Here is a 19,490-nt window from a genome sequence, read left to right as displayed (position 1 = left end):
GTAAAAAAAGAACAAAATCCAGCGAGCCACTTCAAAAAAATGCGGTGAGTTTAATTAAATAAAAAAGACACATACAGAAAAAAATCACTCAAAAAAAAAGATGTGGGGTTAAAAGAACAAGGTTGGAATAAAGTATGCCATTAGTCCACAGCTTGGCCAGTCGGTCTATTAGAAAACACAAATACATATTTACTGGGAACCTTTGCACATGCTCAGTTGGAGCCTCAAATGTGTGCACATAAAAGATTGTAATGAAAGTAAACTGGATTTTTTTTGTTTAACTGCATGTTCTATCTGAATCAAGCATATTTAATTTTGACTTTAGTGTCCCTTTAATGGCTAGATTTCCTATTAGGCAAAATAGGCAGCTATCTATAGGTACTTTTATTTTCAAGAGTACCAGTCTGGTTAATCCAAATATGAAAATTTGCAAAGCATAAGCTATTATTTTACTTTAGATTGGTTAAGAATATTATTTTTAATTATCAACCTTAATAGACCTGCAACATGGATTTTAGAGTCTTGTCCTTTGAATGTTTATGATCAGATAGCTCAAGTTTTAAATACTAATTACAACATCAATAGACAACAATTGAGGTGCGAATACAAGTCACTGGATTAACCTATCCAAAGCACTCGAAATCTATAATGTCAGTCCTGATCATGTGAAAACAAATCTTCACTTTGCAGATATACTTAACATGTGCTTACATATTGAGTTACCAGAGTGTTTCTTTAATAAAAAATAATCAGAACACTAAGGCTTACTCAGATCCCCTTCAGTAAAACTCTAATAACTGAATTTGCATAATGGCCAGGCCCTGACAATAGTTAGTGTTCCTAGAACAAAATAATTATATATAAAAGTTTTAGAAAACATATTGACACAAATTTTCCATTTCACAATAAAATGTGGGAAACCTTCCAACTGGTTTTATTCCAGCTCTGATAATTATTTTACTAAACACATTTTCATAGTCTAATAAGCCATTTTAAATTTTAAGCCATCATAATCAGTAAATATAACTAACCATGTGGACTCAGGAGGAGACACTCCTTCCGATAAACATTCTGGAACTAACTCTTATTTTTAAAAACACATACAACTCTCAAAAAATCTATTCTTAACCACATCACTGGACAGGTCCAAATGGTTGCATTGGACAACAAATGATATAATATGAGTAAAGCGCGTACTTTCTTGTGCAATGTTAAATGCTGACAGTGTTAGCTGTCAGCATTCAGCAATATCTGTCAGACATGATACTCTACAGCGTATCATGATGGACAGACATTGATAAATCGGCCCCATAGTATATAACAATATGTAAGAACTGTATGGCAAAATAGCTAAATTCAAAATAAATATTAAACATTTAAAAATCTAATTTAGCAAAATTTGCATTGTGTGGCATTACACAGACATTTCATTTTGCTGTGTCCAGTAGGGATAGATATAAATTAATTCCTACCCTGACCAAATAAGCTCTATACAGCATATAGCAGAGTGAAGGCTCTGAATCCTGCAGAATGTACACACACACATAAAAAATAATAATAATTATGAAATTTATGAATTGAATGTTCCTGGAGTATTTTATATTTCAAAAACCCTTTTGGTGGTGGTCCCTAAAGTTGGGTGGATCCTTGTAATGGAACAGCAATGGTGACTAGGTGTCCCTTACAGGGGAAATGTCTGTAGTTGAAGATTGTAGTGGGCAGAGTGAACTTTGGGGACATAGAAAAGCCACTTGGTAAAAAAAAAAAAACACCTAGAAAAACCCAGGGGGTTATTGGCAGATACCACTGAGGGAGGGAAGTTATTTGGAGATTTAGACATAGGAGGTCCTGAAGGTCTGGGGTTAATCAGTTAAAGGATGTAACAATAGTGAGGAATCCTGAGAGCTAGAGGGACAGTCAACACTAAAATTGTTATTGTATAAAAAGATAGATAACGCCTTTACTACCCATTCCCCAGCTTTGCACAACCAACATTGTTATATTAATATACTTAATAACATTTAAAGGGACACTGAACCCAATTTTTTTCTTTCTTGATTCAGATAGAGCATGCAATTTTAAGCAACTTTCTAATTTACTTCTATAATCAAATTTTCTTCATTCTCTTGGTATGTTTATTTGAAAAGCAAGAATGTAAGTTTAGATGCCGGCCCATTTTTGGTGAACAACCTAGGTTGTCCTTGCTGATTGGACAACACCAATAAGCAAGTGCTGTCCATGGTTCTAAACCAAAAATTTGCTGGCTCCTTAGCGTAGATGCCTTCTTTTTCAAATAAAGATAGCAAAAGAACAAAGAAGAATTGATAATAGGAGTAAATAAGAAAGTTGCTTAAAATTGCATGTTCTATCTGAATCACAAAAGAAAAAAATTGGGTTCAGTGTCCCTTTAAACCTCTAAGTTTCTGCCTGATTCTAAGCTACTACAGACAGCTTCTTATCACATGCTTTTTTATTAGCTTTTTACAACAGGAGACTGCTAGTTCATGTGGGCCATATAGATAACATTATGCTCACGCCCATGGGTTGTACACAACACAGCTAAAATGCAAGTCAATGGATAATAAATAAAAAGTCCTGTGATCAGGGGGCTGTCAAAATAGGCTTAGATACAAGATTATCACAGAGGTACAAAGTGTATTAATATAACCATGTTGGCTGTGCAAAACTGGGGAATGGGTAATAAAGGGATTATCTATCTTTTTAAACAATAACAATTTTGAGTTGACTGTCCCATTTATGCTGGTTTGTACCTTTAGCTTTGTTGTTTTTAATGCCACCACTGGGGGTTGTAAGTACTTACACGGCATTTTGTAGAACAAAGCTAATAAAGTGATAAATAAAAATGTGGTAATAACCAACATAAAGAAATTAAATCAATGAGTGCATTATTTGAGCACAACTATTATTTGTAAAATAATCAACTTGTTTGCACTTACGAGCCTCAGAAATCTTTTATATATTACAGCCTTTACTATCACAACAAACACTAACTATATTACCATTCTACAAAACTAGTCTTTAAAGGGACAGTCTACACCAGAGTTGTTATTGTTTTAAAAGATAGATAATCCCTTTATTACCCATTCCCCAGTTTTGCATAACTAACACAGTTATAATAATATACTTTTAACCTCTGTGATTATCTTGTATCTAAGCCTCTGCAAACTGCCCCTTTATTTCAGTTCTTTTGACAGACTTACAGTTTAGCCAATCACTGCCTGCTCCCAGATAACTTCACGTGCACGAGCACAGTGTTATCTATATGAAATACGTGAACTAACACCCTCTAGTGGTGAAAAACTGTTCAAATGCATTCTGAAAAGAGGTGGCCTTCAAGGTCTAAGAAATTAGCATATGGACCTCCTAGATTAAGCTTTCAACTAAGAATACCAAGAGAACAAAGCAAAATTGGTGATAAAAGTAAATTGGAAAATTGTTTAAAATTACATGCTCTATCTGAATCATGAAAGTTTATTTTGGCCTAGACTGTCCCTTTAATATGATAAAATAAAAAATGCCCCAGCCATTATGTTTCTTCCAATACAGTTCTCCCTTAAACAGCAAAAAGATTGATTTAATTGTCAATTAAACTGAACAGAGAGTAATCTATTTAATTTATGTATATTCAGAACTTGGATCTTGCTGGAATTCCATGCTGCAATGTTTCTAGCAATCTGTGCCAACTATATTCTGAGAATCAACATGAAAAATGATGTTTTGACTTTTAAAGTGATTCCCTATATAAATACTCAATGGATGATAAGTGCTTTGATTACAAAGTCCATTCAGAAGAGGTGAGCTATACCAACAGAAAAAAAAAATCATGCATACATTACAATAACATACAAATGAAAATGATATATTGTGCAGTCCAATATAAAACAATGGCAGGGTGTTAACAATTTTCTGCAGTAGTTTAAAGAGCCTTGGAAAATAGGTACCTTGCTGTGTTCTTCTTTTCAGATGGTATTCTGGGATTACCAGACATACAGGGTAGCAACCGCTAGCAATGCATTCAGAGAATATAAATCAGAAAACCAATGCAATCGTTCTTTATGGTTGAAGTGCATCTTTTCAGCACTAATAAACTGTTAGAGAGGACACTTGAAAAAGAAAACAGTAACTAAAAAGCTCTGCATCTTATCTATGATAACCAGCAAAATGAATCACCAAATATAACATTTTTCTTTCTTTTACTTTGCCGAAACTAACTCAAACTGTGTATTGCCTTCAAGTATAAAAGAGAATTGTACTGTATGCATTAAAGGGACAATCTACTCCAAAATTGTTGTTATTTAAAAACTGAACTGCTGGTGCAATGATAAATGCCGAGAGCGTATGCTGCCAGCATTTATCGATGTGCAGCGGACATGATCCGCAATATTGGATCATGTCCGCTCGCACATTAATAAATAGCCCCCCTTATGTAAAGGTCTCTATGGTGGAATTCTATAAAGAGGCGTATAGTGCATTTTCGTATGCATGCAATACAAAAGTGCACAATTAAAATCTTAATTTAAAAGTCATAAATGAATCATTCACACAAAAATACTCAGAAAAAAATTGTCTTGTTAAGGTGCATCAAAAATCATAAGAAAATTGTTCACCAAAAATGCAACATAAAGGGTGAGATTACTAGTGGAGCCCAAACAGTGACGCGCGAGCAATCAGTGGTTTATCGCCGGTGTATTCGCTCTCGTCTGGTCTACCACTGGTATTACAAGTTGAAAGTAAACGCAATCACTTGAGCGCAATCGTTATTTATGCTAGAATGAATACCGCGTCCTCAGAGCTGTGGGTAACTGTTTTTGTACACAAAAGTTATTATTTATAAGGGCGCAAAGATATGAGATGTCAGGTGTTAGAAGAAAAAAAAAGGCAGGCAAAGGTCTTTAACATAGAGATACATATATATACATTTCTAAAAATGTATATGTATGTGTATATATACTGTATATATATATATGTATGTATATATGTGTGTGCATATGTATGTATGTATTTATATGTGTCTATATGTATTTATAGACATATATACACATATAAACACAAATACATACTGTATGTACACACATATAGACATACTGGGGCCTATCTATCAAGCTCCGAAAGGAGCTTGACGGCCCGTGTTTCTCGCCAGAAACAGCAGTTATAAAGCAGCAGTGACAAAGACCGCTGCTCCATAACCCTGTCCGTCTGCTCTGAGCAGGCGGACAGACATCGCCGGAATTCAACCCAATCAAGTACGATCGGGTTGATTGACACCTCCCTGCTGGCGGCTAATTGGCCACGAGTCAGCAGGGGGCGGCGTTGCACCATCTGTATATATCTATACCTATATATAATCATTTATGTATATGTACCCAAATACCATCAGACATATGTAGAGATATTTATTTATGAATAAATAGAAAGGGTGTTTTTTTTTCCCTTTTTTTGCTCCATTGACTTCTGTGGTAACTCATAATACATCTGCAACCCGATGAGCACAAAGAGCTTACTTCTAGCGCAGTTAGCGCTCGAGCGGGAGCATTAAATAGACTTCCACTTGTACTCTGGCCCAAAATTTGTATAGGGATAAATTGTATTAAATATGCACTGCATAAATCGTAATTAAAGTAAACTGGATGTGCAAAAAACACATAGAAGTTCGTACTTTTAGGTACAAAATACAAAGCAAAATTTTAGTTTTTTGTATAATGGGCTTAACATGGATGTTCCATGGGCATATATGAAATTGTCTCTCAAATCCTAGCGTAATTCTATAAACATTTTTTTCCTAAAGATCTCACTATGAAAGGAAAACCTATGCATATAAAAATAACAGGGATTTTAAGGTACAGTGCACTGTAAACAGAGAGAGAGAGAGAGAGAGAGAGAGAGAGAGAGAGAGAGAGAGAGAGAGAGTTTGGAGAGTTCCTTGGTCTTCATGACAGTGTTTGGTTAGTGGTGCCTCTTGCTTAGGTGTTGCAGCCTCTGGGGCCTTTCAAAAAAGGTGTGTATATGTAATGACAGATCATGTGACACTTAGATTGCACACAGGTGGACATCATTTCACTAATTATGTGTCTTCTGAAGGTAATTGGTTGCTTCATAACAAAGGGGGTGAATACATATTTTTCTCATTTCACTTCACCAACTTAGACTATTGTGTTCTGATCCATCACATAAAATTCAGATTAATACAACATTGAACTTAAGGCTGTAATGTAACAAAATAGGTAAAAAGTGAATACTTTTGTAAGGCATTGTATATTTAGACTTTGCTGCACTCCTTCCCCCCCCCCTTCGCTGCTCATATTCTCATGCCATGTCTCAAAGCATGAGAACGAGGGTCCCATTGGAGCCTATGGAAGCTCGCTCTTGTGAGCGCAATTCTTCCCAGCAAAGCAAACGCGAGCTCGCGTTCACATTGCTTTCAACTTGTATTAGCAGGACACATTAGTGATATTTAGCGCTCCGCTTGTAATCTGGCCCTAAAGGTTTCAAAGTTTAACTATTTATGTTTTTAACTTTCCAGCTGTTATGTAAACCAGTGTTGCAAAGGACATAATTCTGTTTATTTAAACAAAAGATTGATATCTGTTATTTTTTTTATACATTTTATTTATCCTTCATATACTGTACATTTTATGTTATAGCCTATTTGCTACAGTCGTGACTTGCTCTTTTGTTCTCTACATTTAAAGGGATATAAAACAGTCTGTTTCAATGTTGTAATAAAAAAGCACGAAGCACTGGGTTATAATCATTGCAAAAGAGCAGATTTTCCTTTGAAGTTTTACTAGGCGAGATCTGCTCTAGCTGTAGTCAGTTTATTCTCCACGCTCAGTATAGGACTTTTGCTGTAAAAATTCATTCAATGGTAGAACTTAAAGGGACACTGAACCCATCTTTTTTATTTCATGATTTTCAGATAGAGCATGCAATTTTAAACAACTTTCTAATTTATTCCTATTATCAAATTTTCTTCGTTCTCTTGCTATCTTTATTTGAGAAGGCAGGAATGAAAGCTTTGGAGCCGGCCTATTTTTTGTTTGGTACCCTGGATAGGGTTTGCTGTTGGTGCCTGCATTTAGCCATCCAATCAGCAAGTGCAACCCAGGTTCTCAACCTAAAATGGGCCGGCTCCAAAGCTTTTATTCCTGCTTTACCAAATAAAGATAGCAAGAGAAGAACAAAAATTGATAATATAAGTAAATTAGAAAACTTCTTAAAATTGCATGCTCTATCTGAATCATGAAAGAAAAAAATTGACTTTAGTGTCCCTTTAAGTAGCGCCCTTAGCTAGCTGCAGGCAGTGGCTATACTGAGAATTTAGCAAGAAAACAAGTTGTTAACTGTTTTTTTTTTTTTATCACAATCTGTTTTTTTATGTTTACTTTGATTTAACGTGTTTATTTTTTACTAAAGGAGCACTTTTTAATAACCTTATTACGCGGCGTAAAGGCTTTAATGTGACTTTTCAGGGTATTCATAGTTTCCTAAGTGAACAAGTTATAGTAGTAGTAGTCTATATTTATTTAAAAAAACAAATATTTCCATTCTGATTACAGTACTGTACTATTTTTATGAATGTACTATGTATACAAAAGCATTAATTATATAAAATTATATAAAATTACTTTTAGTTTATATGTATAAGCTGTGTTATAACTAGGGATGGGCGAATGTGTAAATTTCTGAATTTCGAATGTTAGAACGAATGTTATTACCGAAATTCGAATTATAAATCTGAATGTTGATAAGCACGAATATTCTTAAAAATTCTACAATCGAATACTATTTACAGTTTTCGAATGTCACTTTCGAATTCAAATGTTTATAATTATATCGAATGTCCACATTCAAAATTTTGAATTTAACATTCTATTTAACAAATACTATTCAGAAGTTCAATAGTTCATGTGGTAGGGCGGGAATCTAGTAAATTGATACATAATAGATACAAATATATAATTTCAAATGTTTCTATATAGAATATTGCATAATTCGAATAATACATTTAAAGAAAGCATTAGAAATACTATTACAAATATAAATTGGAATTTTTCGAAAAGAATATTTTCGAATGTAATCGTAAAATTCTAAACTGAACATTTGAAAATCGAATGTTAGAATGTTATGTAAACATTCTAAATTCGATTTCAACGAACGTCTTAAAATTTGTTTCATTTTTCGAATGTTGCGAAACATTTGCCCATCCCTAGTTATAACATGTAAATATTGCCTAAATTTCATAAGATGTTGTTCACATTTGGTTTCATCCCCTCTTTTCCAGTCCCAAGCAATTTGGATAAAGGGTTTTCTTGTTGAAAATCTTGTTGATAGTAGGGTGCTGGAAACTGGCAAATCTACTGACAGTACATACCAGCATGCTTTAGATTTAACATTTTAACCAGATACGTTTTGGGGCTTTCACCCTTCTCTCACATACTGTAGCTATTTAACATAAACAATGACACAGTCTATAAAGAAATGATAATCAGAAATGAAGTGTTAGTAATCTTAATTGTAAATTACATAAGTATTTTTTTGTTTTATTAAAAAGGTCTATATAATACAGAGCATGTAATGCTAAAACAGTTCAAACTCAGTGTTCAGAGTAAAAAGATCTATGTCTCAAGGATTATTCTAATTAATATATTATTTTCCAATTAATCTATTTTAATTATCAGTGTGTCAAGCTGCTTAGACATTTATTGTCCTGAAAATCTGACCGACAAGTACCACTTGAGGGCTAAACTCGAGGTCAACTTGAAATGATTTGACTATTCCCTGAAATAACAAAGTAATTTTTTAAAATTGACCTTCATGTAGATGCCTTGTTAAACTTCAATGGGTTTCTTTTAGTGAGCAGTTCATTGTTGCCAGTAATTTCCTTGGTTAATTGTACACATATGCTAAAAGCTATTAAAGTGTGTAGAATCCTATGCTTGATTTATTCTCGTTAACCTAAATTGACCAGTACTCTAAAAAAAAAAAATGCATTTTTGCACAGAGTAAAATTCATAGGAGATTGTATTCTTCTCCGCAGTGGATTGTTAGACAAATAATACACCCACAGCTATACTATTCCTTTCAAACAAATGATAAACTGATGCAATATACAAGTCATTAATAATGCTACTTTTCATCAGTAGACTACATTGCTCAGTATTTTTGGAACATTAGCAAGTTAATATATTTGCCTAACATTATACATTGCAATCAGCATGATTCAGATTTTAATTAGTCTCATTCAAAAAGGATCAGACTCGCACAGAGGAAAGGACAATGGTTTGATGAGAAAAACTTAAAATATTTAATCTTTCTTAATGTAGAAGTAAAAAAAGTATTGAATTATTAAATCTAGTATTTTAATATGCATGTCTTGTTCCTTGTAAATAAAATGCCCTTGAAAATAAAATATGCTTCCAATAGGTTATGGCATCTGTCACACTTTCTTTTAGTTTTTAATTTAAATGTGTTTCTGTGTGTATGTGTTTTTTTGTGTACTGTGTGTAAGTGGGTGTTTTTTTAGTACTATGTGTATGTGTGTGTGTATGTATGAGTGTTTATGTGTGTGTGTGGAAGTGTACCTGTATCTTTGTGTAGTGTGAATTTTTGCATATATTTGTGTGTATGCGTCTATCTGTGCCTATGAGTGTTTGTGCATATATATAAGTGTCTGAATGCATGTGTGTGTGTCTATGTGTGTGTGTGGAAGTGAACCTCTGTGTTTGTGTAGTGTGAATTTTTGCATATATTTGTGTGTGTGTCTATCTGTGCCTATGAGTGTTTGTGTGTATATATGTGTCTGTATGCATGTGTGTGTGTCTGTGTATGTACGTGTGTGTGTCTGTGTGTATTTAATATGTATACGCGTGTGTGTGTGTGAGAGAGGGGTATTCAGATATTATGAAGAAAAAGAAATATATTTTTTTAAGTCGATGGGCTCATTTCCTTTGAGCTTGCAAAGCAAAAAAAAAAACCCTTGTCAGAAGGCATTCCCTTAACGACTGTTTCAAAAGGTGCATTTTCCACCATTACCAGCAGCGGAGGTCTGGCTGCCAAATTTATTACAAGTCCATAGAAAATAATTGAACCTGAAATTTAAATGTTACACCCGGTTTCTATTCAAGGTGCAAAATTCAGATGCTGAAGTTAACCCCTTAACGACCGAGGACGTGTCAGGCATGTCCTACAAAAAATACCCTTTTTAAGCAAACCGATGCAGAGAGGGCCACTCTGTGGCCAGCGATGGTGCCGATCATAGGTGGAGTGGGAGGGATACGAGGGAGGCAGATGGATGGCCCATGGCTGGATCAGTTACGGCGAGCAGTTCCAGAAGTGCGTGCTAGGGGGGCGGGAGCGTGGGAAGGGGTGCATGCGCAGACACGCTATTAAGTGCTGGAGCCTGTGTAAGGAAAGGAGGGAGAGGGACAGAGGAATAAGGAATTAAGTGTTGGGAAAGGGATCTGGGAGGGGGAGGGGGAGGGTATTGAGGGGGGCAGATACACTACAGAAAAATGGGGTATATTTATAAAAAAAAAAAAGTCATATTTTGACCAAACTGGGTAGACAGCTGCCATTACCCAAGATGGAGGCAAATAGGTAGAGGGGGGAAGGTTAGAGAACTGTTTGGGGGGGATCAGGAAGGTTGGGGGCTAAGGGGGGGGATCCAACACTGCATTATATATATAAAAAATAAAAAAATACATTATATAAAAAGCCTTTTATTTTAGTACTGGCAGACTTTCTGCCAGTACTTAATATGGTGGTGACAATTGTGAGGTGGGGGATGGAAGAGAGCTGTTTGAGAGGGGTCAGGGAGGAATCAGGGGGTGGGATGTGTCAGGTGGGAGGCTGATCTTTACGCTAAAGCAAAAATTAACACTACAAGCTACCTAATTAACCCCATTCACTGCTGGGCATAATACAAGTGTGGAGCGCGGCGGATTTAGCAGCCTTCTAATTACAAAAAAGTAATGCCAAAGCCATATATATCTGATATTTCTGAGCAAAGGGGATCCCGGAGAAGCATTTACAACCATTTGTGCCATCATTGCACAAGCTATTTGTAAATAATTTCAGTGAGAAACCTAAAATTAGTGAAAAAGTTAAAGATTTTTTTATTTGATTGCATTTGGCAGTGAAATGGTGGCATGAAATATACCAAAATGGGCCTAGATCAATACTTTGAGATGTCTACTATAAAAAAAATATACACATGTTTAGGGTTTTTCAGGGATTCCTGACAGATATCAGTGTTGCAATGTAACTATCGCTAATTTTGGGGGGAAAAATGGTTTGGAAATAGCAAAGTGCTACTTGTACTTATTGCCATATAACTTGCAAAGAACATGTAAACATTGGGTATTTCTAAACGCAGGACAAAATTTAGAAACTATTTAGCTTGGGAGTTTTTTGGTGGTTGTAGTGTCTAACAGATTTTGGGGGTCAAAGTTAGAAAAAGTGTGGTTTTTTTCAATTTTTTCATAATATTTTATAAAAAAATGTTATAGTAAATTATAAGATATGATGAAAATAATGGTATCTTTAGAAAGTCCATTTAATGGCGAGAAAAACGGTATATAATATGTGTGGGTACAGTAAATGATTAAGAGGAAAATTACACCTAAACACACAAACACTGCAGAAATTTAAAAAATAGCCCTGGTCCTTAACGGTAAGAAAATTGAAAAATGGTCTGGTCACTTAGGGGTTAATGTCTCAAACATTATAGCATGCTCAACTAGGTGTAAAAGCTAAAAAAATAAGCTTTTTGAGGCCAATTTTCCATTGAATTATTACAGTTTACAAACAATACAAGCTTTTCTGTTTGTATTTCTTTTTTTATATATAATATTTAGTGCTGTCCACTGCTGGCCAATTATAGTTATAATATTATTTATGTTTCAAAAAGTACTTACAAATAAAAATATAATCAAACCCAACTAGGACTATCTCTGGGGCAGCACTAAATATTACATATAACATTTTCAAAATAAATTAAAACAAAAAAAATGGCTGACCATAATTTAAAATAAATTCTTTAGTTCTTTGATTATTTATTAGGTGACCAAATCACTTTAACTAGCTCAAAAAATGCCAAACTCCAAACACTGCAAATAATTACAGCATCTTTCCCTCTCTTGCCAATTTCAGATAAGGGAGTAGGATCTTATATTCATTTTTATAATCTGAGGTCGGGTTACCATAGCAACGAACTTGTTATGGCATGATTTTAAAGAAATCCAACATCGGGTGGAAGCGTTAACACAACGTTAACTTACATACACAAAAAGAGTGACTCCACGCATTTGGTAAAATATTTCCATAGAAACCTGGTACTAAAATGGAGCCATAAACTAGCTGTCGGCAACTTCAGTAGCTTACAGCTCCATTTTTACCGACTCACTGGAAACCTATTTACAATTACGAAAATATGGGTAATTTGTGGGCTACAAGTATACAAACCCTTTCTTACAATAGTTGTCAGGGAAATCTTATCTTATAAATTCTGTGGTTGTCAGATGCAAGTGAATACTTTCCAGTTACTAAGAAAAAGATAGCATCCTTCTAGCACTCGCTTCATACCAATCACTAATGGATTGGTCGGCTAGGGGAGGGGGGGTATTATGTGATACCATTATGCCAAAGATAATTCGTGAAAATGAGATTATAACATGATTTTTAGTGAAAATATACGTATGAAATAATACAAAACTGAACTGTATGCAGCATTTTTTTTTTAAATTTGAGTATAAATACACATGTTTAATTATCTTATGAGAAGTATAAAATAGTTTTTTATATAAAGTACTTATGTCTGTTTACTGCTCAGGGATTCTGAGGACCATACAAAAATAATTGAAGGAGCATAGTTTGGGCATAAAATATTGAAGAGGAGATTTAAAGATGATTGCAGCATTTAACAAAAATTCATATGGGAAACACCAATTAAGATTATGCATATATTTTCATCAAGGATGATAATTGACCACCCTCAATAGAATAGAATACAATAGAATATAATTTTTCTCATTTGTATTAAGGAATAATCCGCTGTATAACTAGACATGGTAAGATTCAAATTATTTGGCACTGCCAATTATTCCCTTTTAGGGTCAGTTTTCATACATTTTATTCAATTGTTTTTAAATTTTTAACTTTTGTATTGTCATAAAAGTGATGGTAAACTTTAGCTAATCAAAAGCCATGCATGTATTCTTTGCCATTAAAAAAGTCTATCTGTGAAAAGGGTTAAATCTGTGCCTATGCTTCTATTACAATGTTATACCGGCACACTGGGATGAACTCTCTTTTTTATGACAAATTCAATGAATATCCAATCAGTGTCTCTGTCATACGACATTCTTGAAGTCTAGCTCTTTGAAAGCCCTTAGGAAGCCTATGTAGAGAGTGTCTCTATGTCACAGCCCAGCCAAAAAAGTGCAAATGAAGGGGGGGGGGGGGGCAGAGGAACAGAAGATACCAAGTAGGATTGTAAATCTTTTATTATAAAATATTTATACACTTTTTTTAAATAATTATGCGGTTTAGCTTGTACATGTATATATATATATTTTTCATTGCAACATTCTTAAAGTCTGAAATCTACCATCACTTTAAAATTGGTGTTGTTATCATTGTGCACTAGGTAAGATCTCTCTATCCATATTTTTTGTTGTGAGAATTTGATTATATTCATGTTGTGAAATAATTGTCACTATGATACCCTTTTTACTTATGAGATTGAAAGCATTCTACTGCATCTGGTATGCTTCACCATTTACAAAATTATTATTGAGAGGACATTGTTCCTGCAGCTTTAATTGTAACAGAATGGGAATACATGGGATTCTATTGTAACAGAATATTAGACATAGCTGCATAGAATGCCTTACATGTTTTCAGATGATCCACAAAAAAACCTTTGAATTACTGCAGTGCAAAACATTTAAACACACATTCAAAGCATTTGATCCATTTGCAACAATTACAGAAAATGTTTCATGAAAAGCATTCCTTCTCCAAAAGTCCATATTAGAAATTAATACTAAAATTAAATAATCAAAATGTAATAAATTGTGCATCTTACCTCAGTTTGAGGGAAAATAAATATTTCATGCTATACTATTAGATGAGATATGTCTGGTAAGACATAGGGGCCGAATTATCAAGCTCCAAATGGAGCTTGATGCCCCTGTTTCCGCACGAACCTTCAGGTTCGCCGGAAACAGCAGTTATGAAGCAGCGGTCTAAAGACCGCTGCTCCATAACTGGTCTGCCTGCTCTGAGGCTGCGGGCATCAATCCGCCTGATCCTATACGATCAGGTTGATTGACACCCCCTGCTAGCGGCGAATGCCCGCGAATCTGCAGGGGGCGGCATTGCACAAGCAGTTCACTAGAACTGCTTGTCCAATGATAAATGTAGACAGCGTATGCTGTCGGCATTTACCAATGTGCAGCAGACATGATACGCTACATTGTATCATGCCCGCTGCCATTTTCTTAAATCGGCCCCAATGTCTCCTTTCACTTAGTCAGTTCTTAAAGAAACATAATTATCTTCACTCCATACTTTATTATTGACTAATTTGTAAGCTATTAGCATGAACAAGATACAAAAAGCACAAACGCGTTAAAATGACAAAAGCTTCAACTTTTATGTGGCCATTTTGTTCTACCTACCCATATGTTTCCATCTTGATGATATGGCTTCCAGTTTCTTTCTGTGTCACTGTATAGCATACGGTATTGAGATACCCAGTCAGAACTGCTGTATCGGCCTTGTGTAGCAACTGAGCGGATTTGTTTTCGGTTCCCAAAATCCACTTGCAGCCATTGATAATGATCACTGTCCAAAGGTGACCAACCACCAGCACCTGAAAAACAAGCACATATATAAGGTCAATATAAACAAAGTAGATATGCAACAGGCAACTTCAATTCCCAAATCATTTTATCAAAATGTCCAGGGAACATCTAAAAAGGGTATTTTAAAATATTTTATAGATGTTATATGATGGTCTGGAACTGTTAAATTCAATTTCATTTGTACACAGATGGTTATTTAAGGATATGTCTGATTGAGTATATGTACTGTGGTAGTAAGTATGCAGATGTCTACCCCTCAAGAAACTAAAACAAGCTTCATAACTTTTTGAAATGTCATTCTTTCATTTACATAAATATAGGCAGTGGACAAGAATGTCAAAGGTTTTGTATTTGGATGTTCTTCAATCTTGCCATTTTCAATGTTAACACATCATGTAATTTTTAGATGCTCCTTATTATAATGTGCTTACTTGTTTCTTGTATATCCATAGTTCATTCAAAAATAAGTTGGTGAAATCTCAAAAAATAAAATAAAATTCAGAATGTCATTTGTATTTCCCTGTAATAATCCATAATCACTGGTATATGAATTTGCATATAGTGAACAAATTTGTTGTATACAAGCAAGTAAATTGTGAAATGATTTGGTCATATTAGAGTAGCACATCTAGGGTCTTTAATGAAGTAATCAGTGAAGGCAAATGACTGTAAAAAGACTATAAATGGGGACATCCCAGCCAAAATTTGAATTCACACAGATGCATTTCAATTTTGAATAGAAACATTTTTGTTATATACTTGTATTAGCAAACATGCTTCTAATAAAAACTATAGCTGTTTCAAAAGTGTATTTAAGTATGCACCGTGCACCAGCATTTTAAACACAGCACTTGCTCAGAGAGCTTAAGGTATTGTATCATCTGGTAATGACTCAATTTATTATTTGCTGACATAATACAAACCCCACTGGTGCTCTGAGCAGCTGCGTATATAAAATGCTGGTGCACTGAGAATATCTAGCTATGCTTCACATGCACATGCAGAGAAAAATGTTAACACTATAACAGTGATAATTTTTACTAGAAGCATTTTTGTCAATATACTGTATGTATATTGCAAATATGTTTCTGTTCAGACGTAATTCATCTATGTGCATTTAGATTTTGCCCGGAATGTCCCTTTAATGCACAAAATAAATTATATACAAGTAATCAAGTAAATCAGTGGCAATAACAAGAATAGAAGAAAAAGGCAGTGACAGGAGTTAGCTGAGATGAGAGTATGAAGGACAACAAGTAGCAGGAGAGTAAAGTCCAGATCAGATGTGGAGGGTAGCCGGAAGCAGGAACAAGCAACCGAGAAGATGGGAGTAAATATTGAGCTATGACAAAAAGATGTGTTACCCAAGGAGCAGCAGTTCAAATGTTATAATTTAATATGTCACATTCAGGAGACCTCTTATTTTCCAATTAGATTACATTTCCAAATGTTTGCTCCTTTTTTATATTCCTGAAGCAGGAAGATACATGTTAGTTTGCTTGTATTTGCATTATGAAGGCTGAGGTTGTAAAATGTATGAGTGAGTATTGTTTTTTTTTTTTTTTAAACTTGGTATACTATGTTTTCAGAGTAAGGGCTGACAAAGGCTTCAAGAACAGCCAAGAAAAAGAATGCCATTTTAACAACACTCTTTAAACACGTTCACCTAAATGTAGATTCCATGGGGCCTATCTATCAAGTTCCGAAAGGAGGTTGACGGCCCGTGTTTCTGGCGAGTCTTCAGACTCGCCAGAAACAGCAGTTATGAAGCAGCAGTCACAAAGACCGCTGCTCCATAACCCTGACCACCTGCTCTGAGCAGGCGGACAGGAATCGCAACAATTCAACCCGATCAAGTACGATCGGGTTGATTGACACCCCCTGCTGGCAGCCCATTGGCCGCGAGTCTGCAGGGGGCGGCGTTGCACCAGCAGCTCTTGTGAGCTGCTGCTGCAATGTTAAATGCGGAGAGCGTATTGCTCTCCGCATTCAGCGATGTCTTGCGGACCTGATCCGTACTGTTAGCGGAATTCTAAATTGTGTTTGATTAAGTTTAGGTGTTACGGTTAAAAAACTCTGTTGGGTTCAACATTATAAATACATGACATTTCAACAGCATTGTAATGTCACTGATGTTTTAAATGTATGCATTTCAATTATGCTCTTTCAGCAATGACATTTTGTCAGGAAAACAAGAAATATAGTTAACAGCACCAAACAATCATACAGGCTCACTATACTTGATCACCTTACTAGATAAAAAAAAATGGAAGGAATACAATGTTCTGGAATAGGAGCGCCAACCGGCTTTAGTATGATATCAGGACATAAAAACATCCAATGAATAAAATAAAAAAAACACAATAATGCTTGAACAAATCTATAAAATCATCTCTCGATCTGTGTGAATTCCGTGTGAATCTATGTTAATAGTTAAGAAAAAAGAATAACCTCCTCCAATAAGGGAAAAAACATATATATATATGTGTGTGTGTGTAGTGCAAGTCTGAAAAAAGGCAATCCAGGTTATGGTAGTTGTGTAGAAAAAATACAGATGTATACACGTGTAAAAAATATATAAAATAAAAATAAATATGAGATGTGGGGAAAAAATCCTTGTGAATCTTTAATGTTCAAGAAAAACTCCACTGTGAGTACACCTAAAAAAGAAAAAAGAAATGTGCAAAATCTACTAATAGACGGCTAGATTATGAGTGCTGTGTTACGGTTTTAATGCTGATACCTATAGCTATATTGCAAGCATTTTAGTCTGCAACGCAACGTCAATCCCGCACTCAAAAAAAATGACGTTTTTGCGTGGGATTTCCATAGCGCCGGTATTACAGGTTGTGCGGTGAGGTTAAAATGCTTGCATTACAGCATATACCGACACAATCCATTCCGCTATCTGAAAGCAATAGTTATGGATTTTGTGTAACAAAAATGTTTCATAAAACTCATAACTAAAGTGTTACTAACACCCATAAACTACCTATTAACCCCTAAACCGAGGCCCTCCCGCATCGCAAACACTATTTGAAACTTATTAACCCCTAAGCTGCCGCCCGCCCACTTCCCCAACATTATAATAAAGTTATTAACCCCTATTCCGCTGCCCCCCGACACCGCCGCCTTTAACTAAACCTAAAAAAACAAAAACTGCTTTTTGCTGTTATGTTATTAAAAAGTAAAGTTGCTTGTATCTTTATTTTTTAATAAAGTTTATCATAATTGACTTTGGGGTAATTTGGTGGACATTTATAATATTAACCAGAAATCTGATCTGGTAATGGAAGTAAAGGAGAAAGTTGCATAAAATTGCATGCTCTGTCTTAAGAAAGTTTTAAGTTGATTTTACTGTCCCTTTAAATACATTGAGCTCTGATAAAATAAACATTGTATCTATGATATTTTTGATACAGTATAAATAACAACAAAACCTTTTTCACTCAAATAAAATTTGCTTAGTCTTCAATAAAACCTACAGCCTTCCATGTCCAATGTTAACTGGAGGTCACAACGAATATAACCTCCCCAGAGCTCATAATAGAGGTCCTTGGCTTATGGAATAATGTATTGAATTAACTGGCGTACATTCTCTAACAATACAGTGGATTAATCATGGAACATTTGAGACTGCTACAAAGGGTCTTTTGACACAGACGACAATGGCAGCGTGTTATTTATGCAACTGTTTATGGATTATAAGAGATTATTAGTAAGCAACTGAAAACATTATATAATAAATAGTAAATAATGTTTTTGAAAAATCCACTTGTGATCAGTGGTAATATTGATAAAAATAATAGACTATGGGCTCCATGTACTAAGCAGTCAGCGAGCTACCCGCAACAAATCTCGTGTCAAAACTCGCAAACTGATATGTACAAAGTCGTCAACTATGTTCAAACTCGCATCTTTAAAATTGCGAGCGTACTTATCCGCCAAACCTCGCTACCTCTCCATTTTTCACTGTAATTAGACACATTTGACCACCAACTCGCCAAAAACGAATGTACTAAAAAATCTATTTGTCCGCTCGCTACAATTTCCGCTCCCACCTCGTTATTTTTGCCTCGCCACCTTTTAGGTGGCGGGCAAGGTACAAAACAATAGGAAAGTCAATCTAGACGCCAGTCTAGACATATATAAAAGGCAGTAATATCAGCATTGTACAGCATAACTGGCGTCTAATTTGTCTCTCATTTCCATGTACATAAATTAGACCAAATTTGTCGACTGTAATTAAAGAGTAATCTATATTTTAAATTTGTATTGTATAGTTGTCAATCTTTATAATTATTTTTATATTAATATTTATATATTATCAGATCCAGATGAAGCCATATCCAAATTGTAAAAAAATATTACAAAAATAACGCTCTGTTATCACTCTTCAAAAAATTTTGAACAATAATAAAGTTGTTTAGATAAGTTGAACTTTTATAGGAGCAAAATTCTATTCCCGCGACTACTATGATGTTCGTGACACCTGCGACTACTATGATGTTCGTGACACCTTGCATGTCACGTGTTAATAATTGGCCAGACAATTCCACTGAAAGTTAAGTACATCAGCTTAGTCGCGGCGAGCGAGGCGTC

At 34.9% G+C, this 19,490-nt stretch overlaps 1 protein-coding gene across 1 annotated transcript in view; it reads right to left on the bottom strand.

The window, feature by feature from the left end:
- The window catches only part of CNTNAP2 (contactin associated protein 2), a 2,991,056-nt gene that overhangs the window by 2,744,039 nt on the left and 227,527 nt on the right, over positions 1-19,490 (bottom strand). Inside the window, exon 4 of the mRNA XM_053715812.1 lies at positions 14,703-14,896. Within this exon, the coding sequence (XP_053571787.1) occupies positions 14,703-14,896 (194 nt within the window). The remainder of the gene's footprint in view (positions 1-14,702; positions 14,897-19,490) is intronic.

Source organism: Bombina bombina, chromosome 5 (assembly GCF_027579735.1).
Source record: "Bombina bombina isolate aBomBom1 chromosome 5, aBomBom1.pri, whole genome shotgun sequence".
NCBI lineage: Eukaryota > Metazoa > Chordata > Amphibia > Anura > Bombinatoridae > Bombina > Bombina bombina.
Note: the sequence above shows the minus strand (reverse complement) of the source record. Positions and strands in the feature narration are given on the sequence as shown.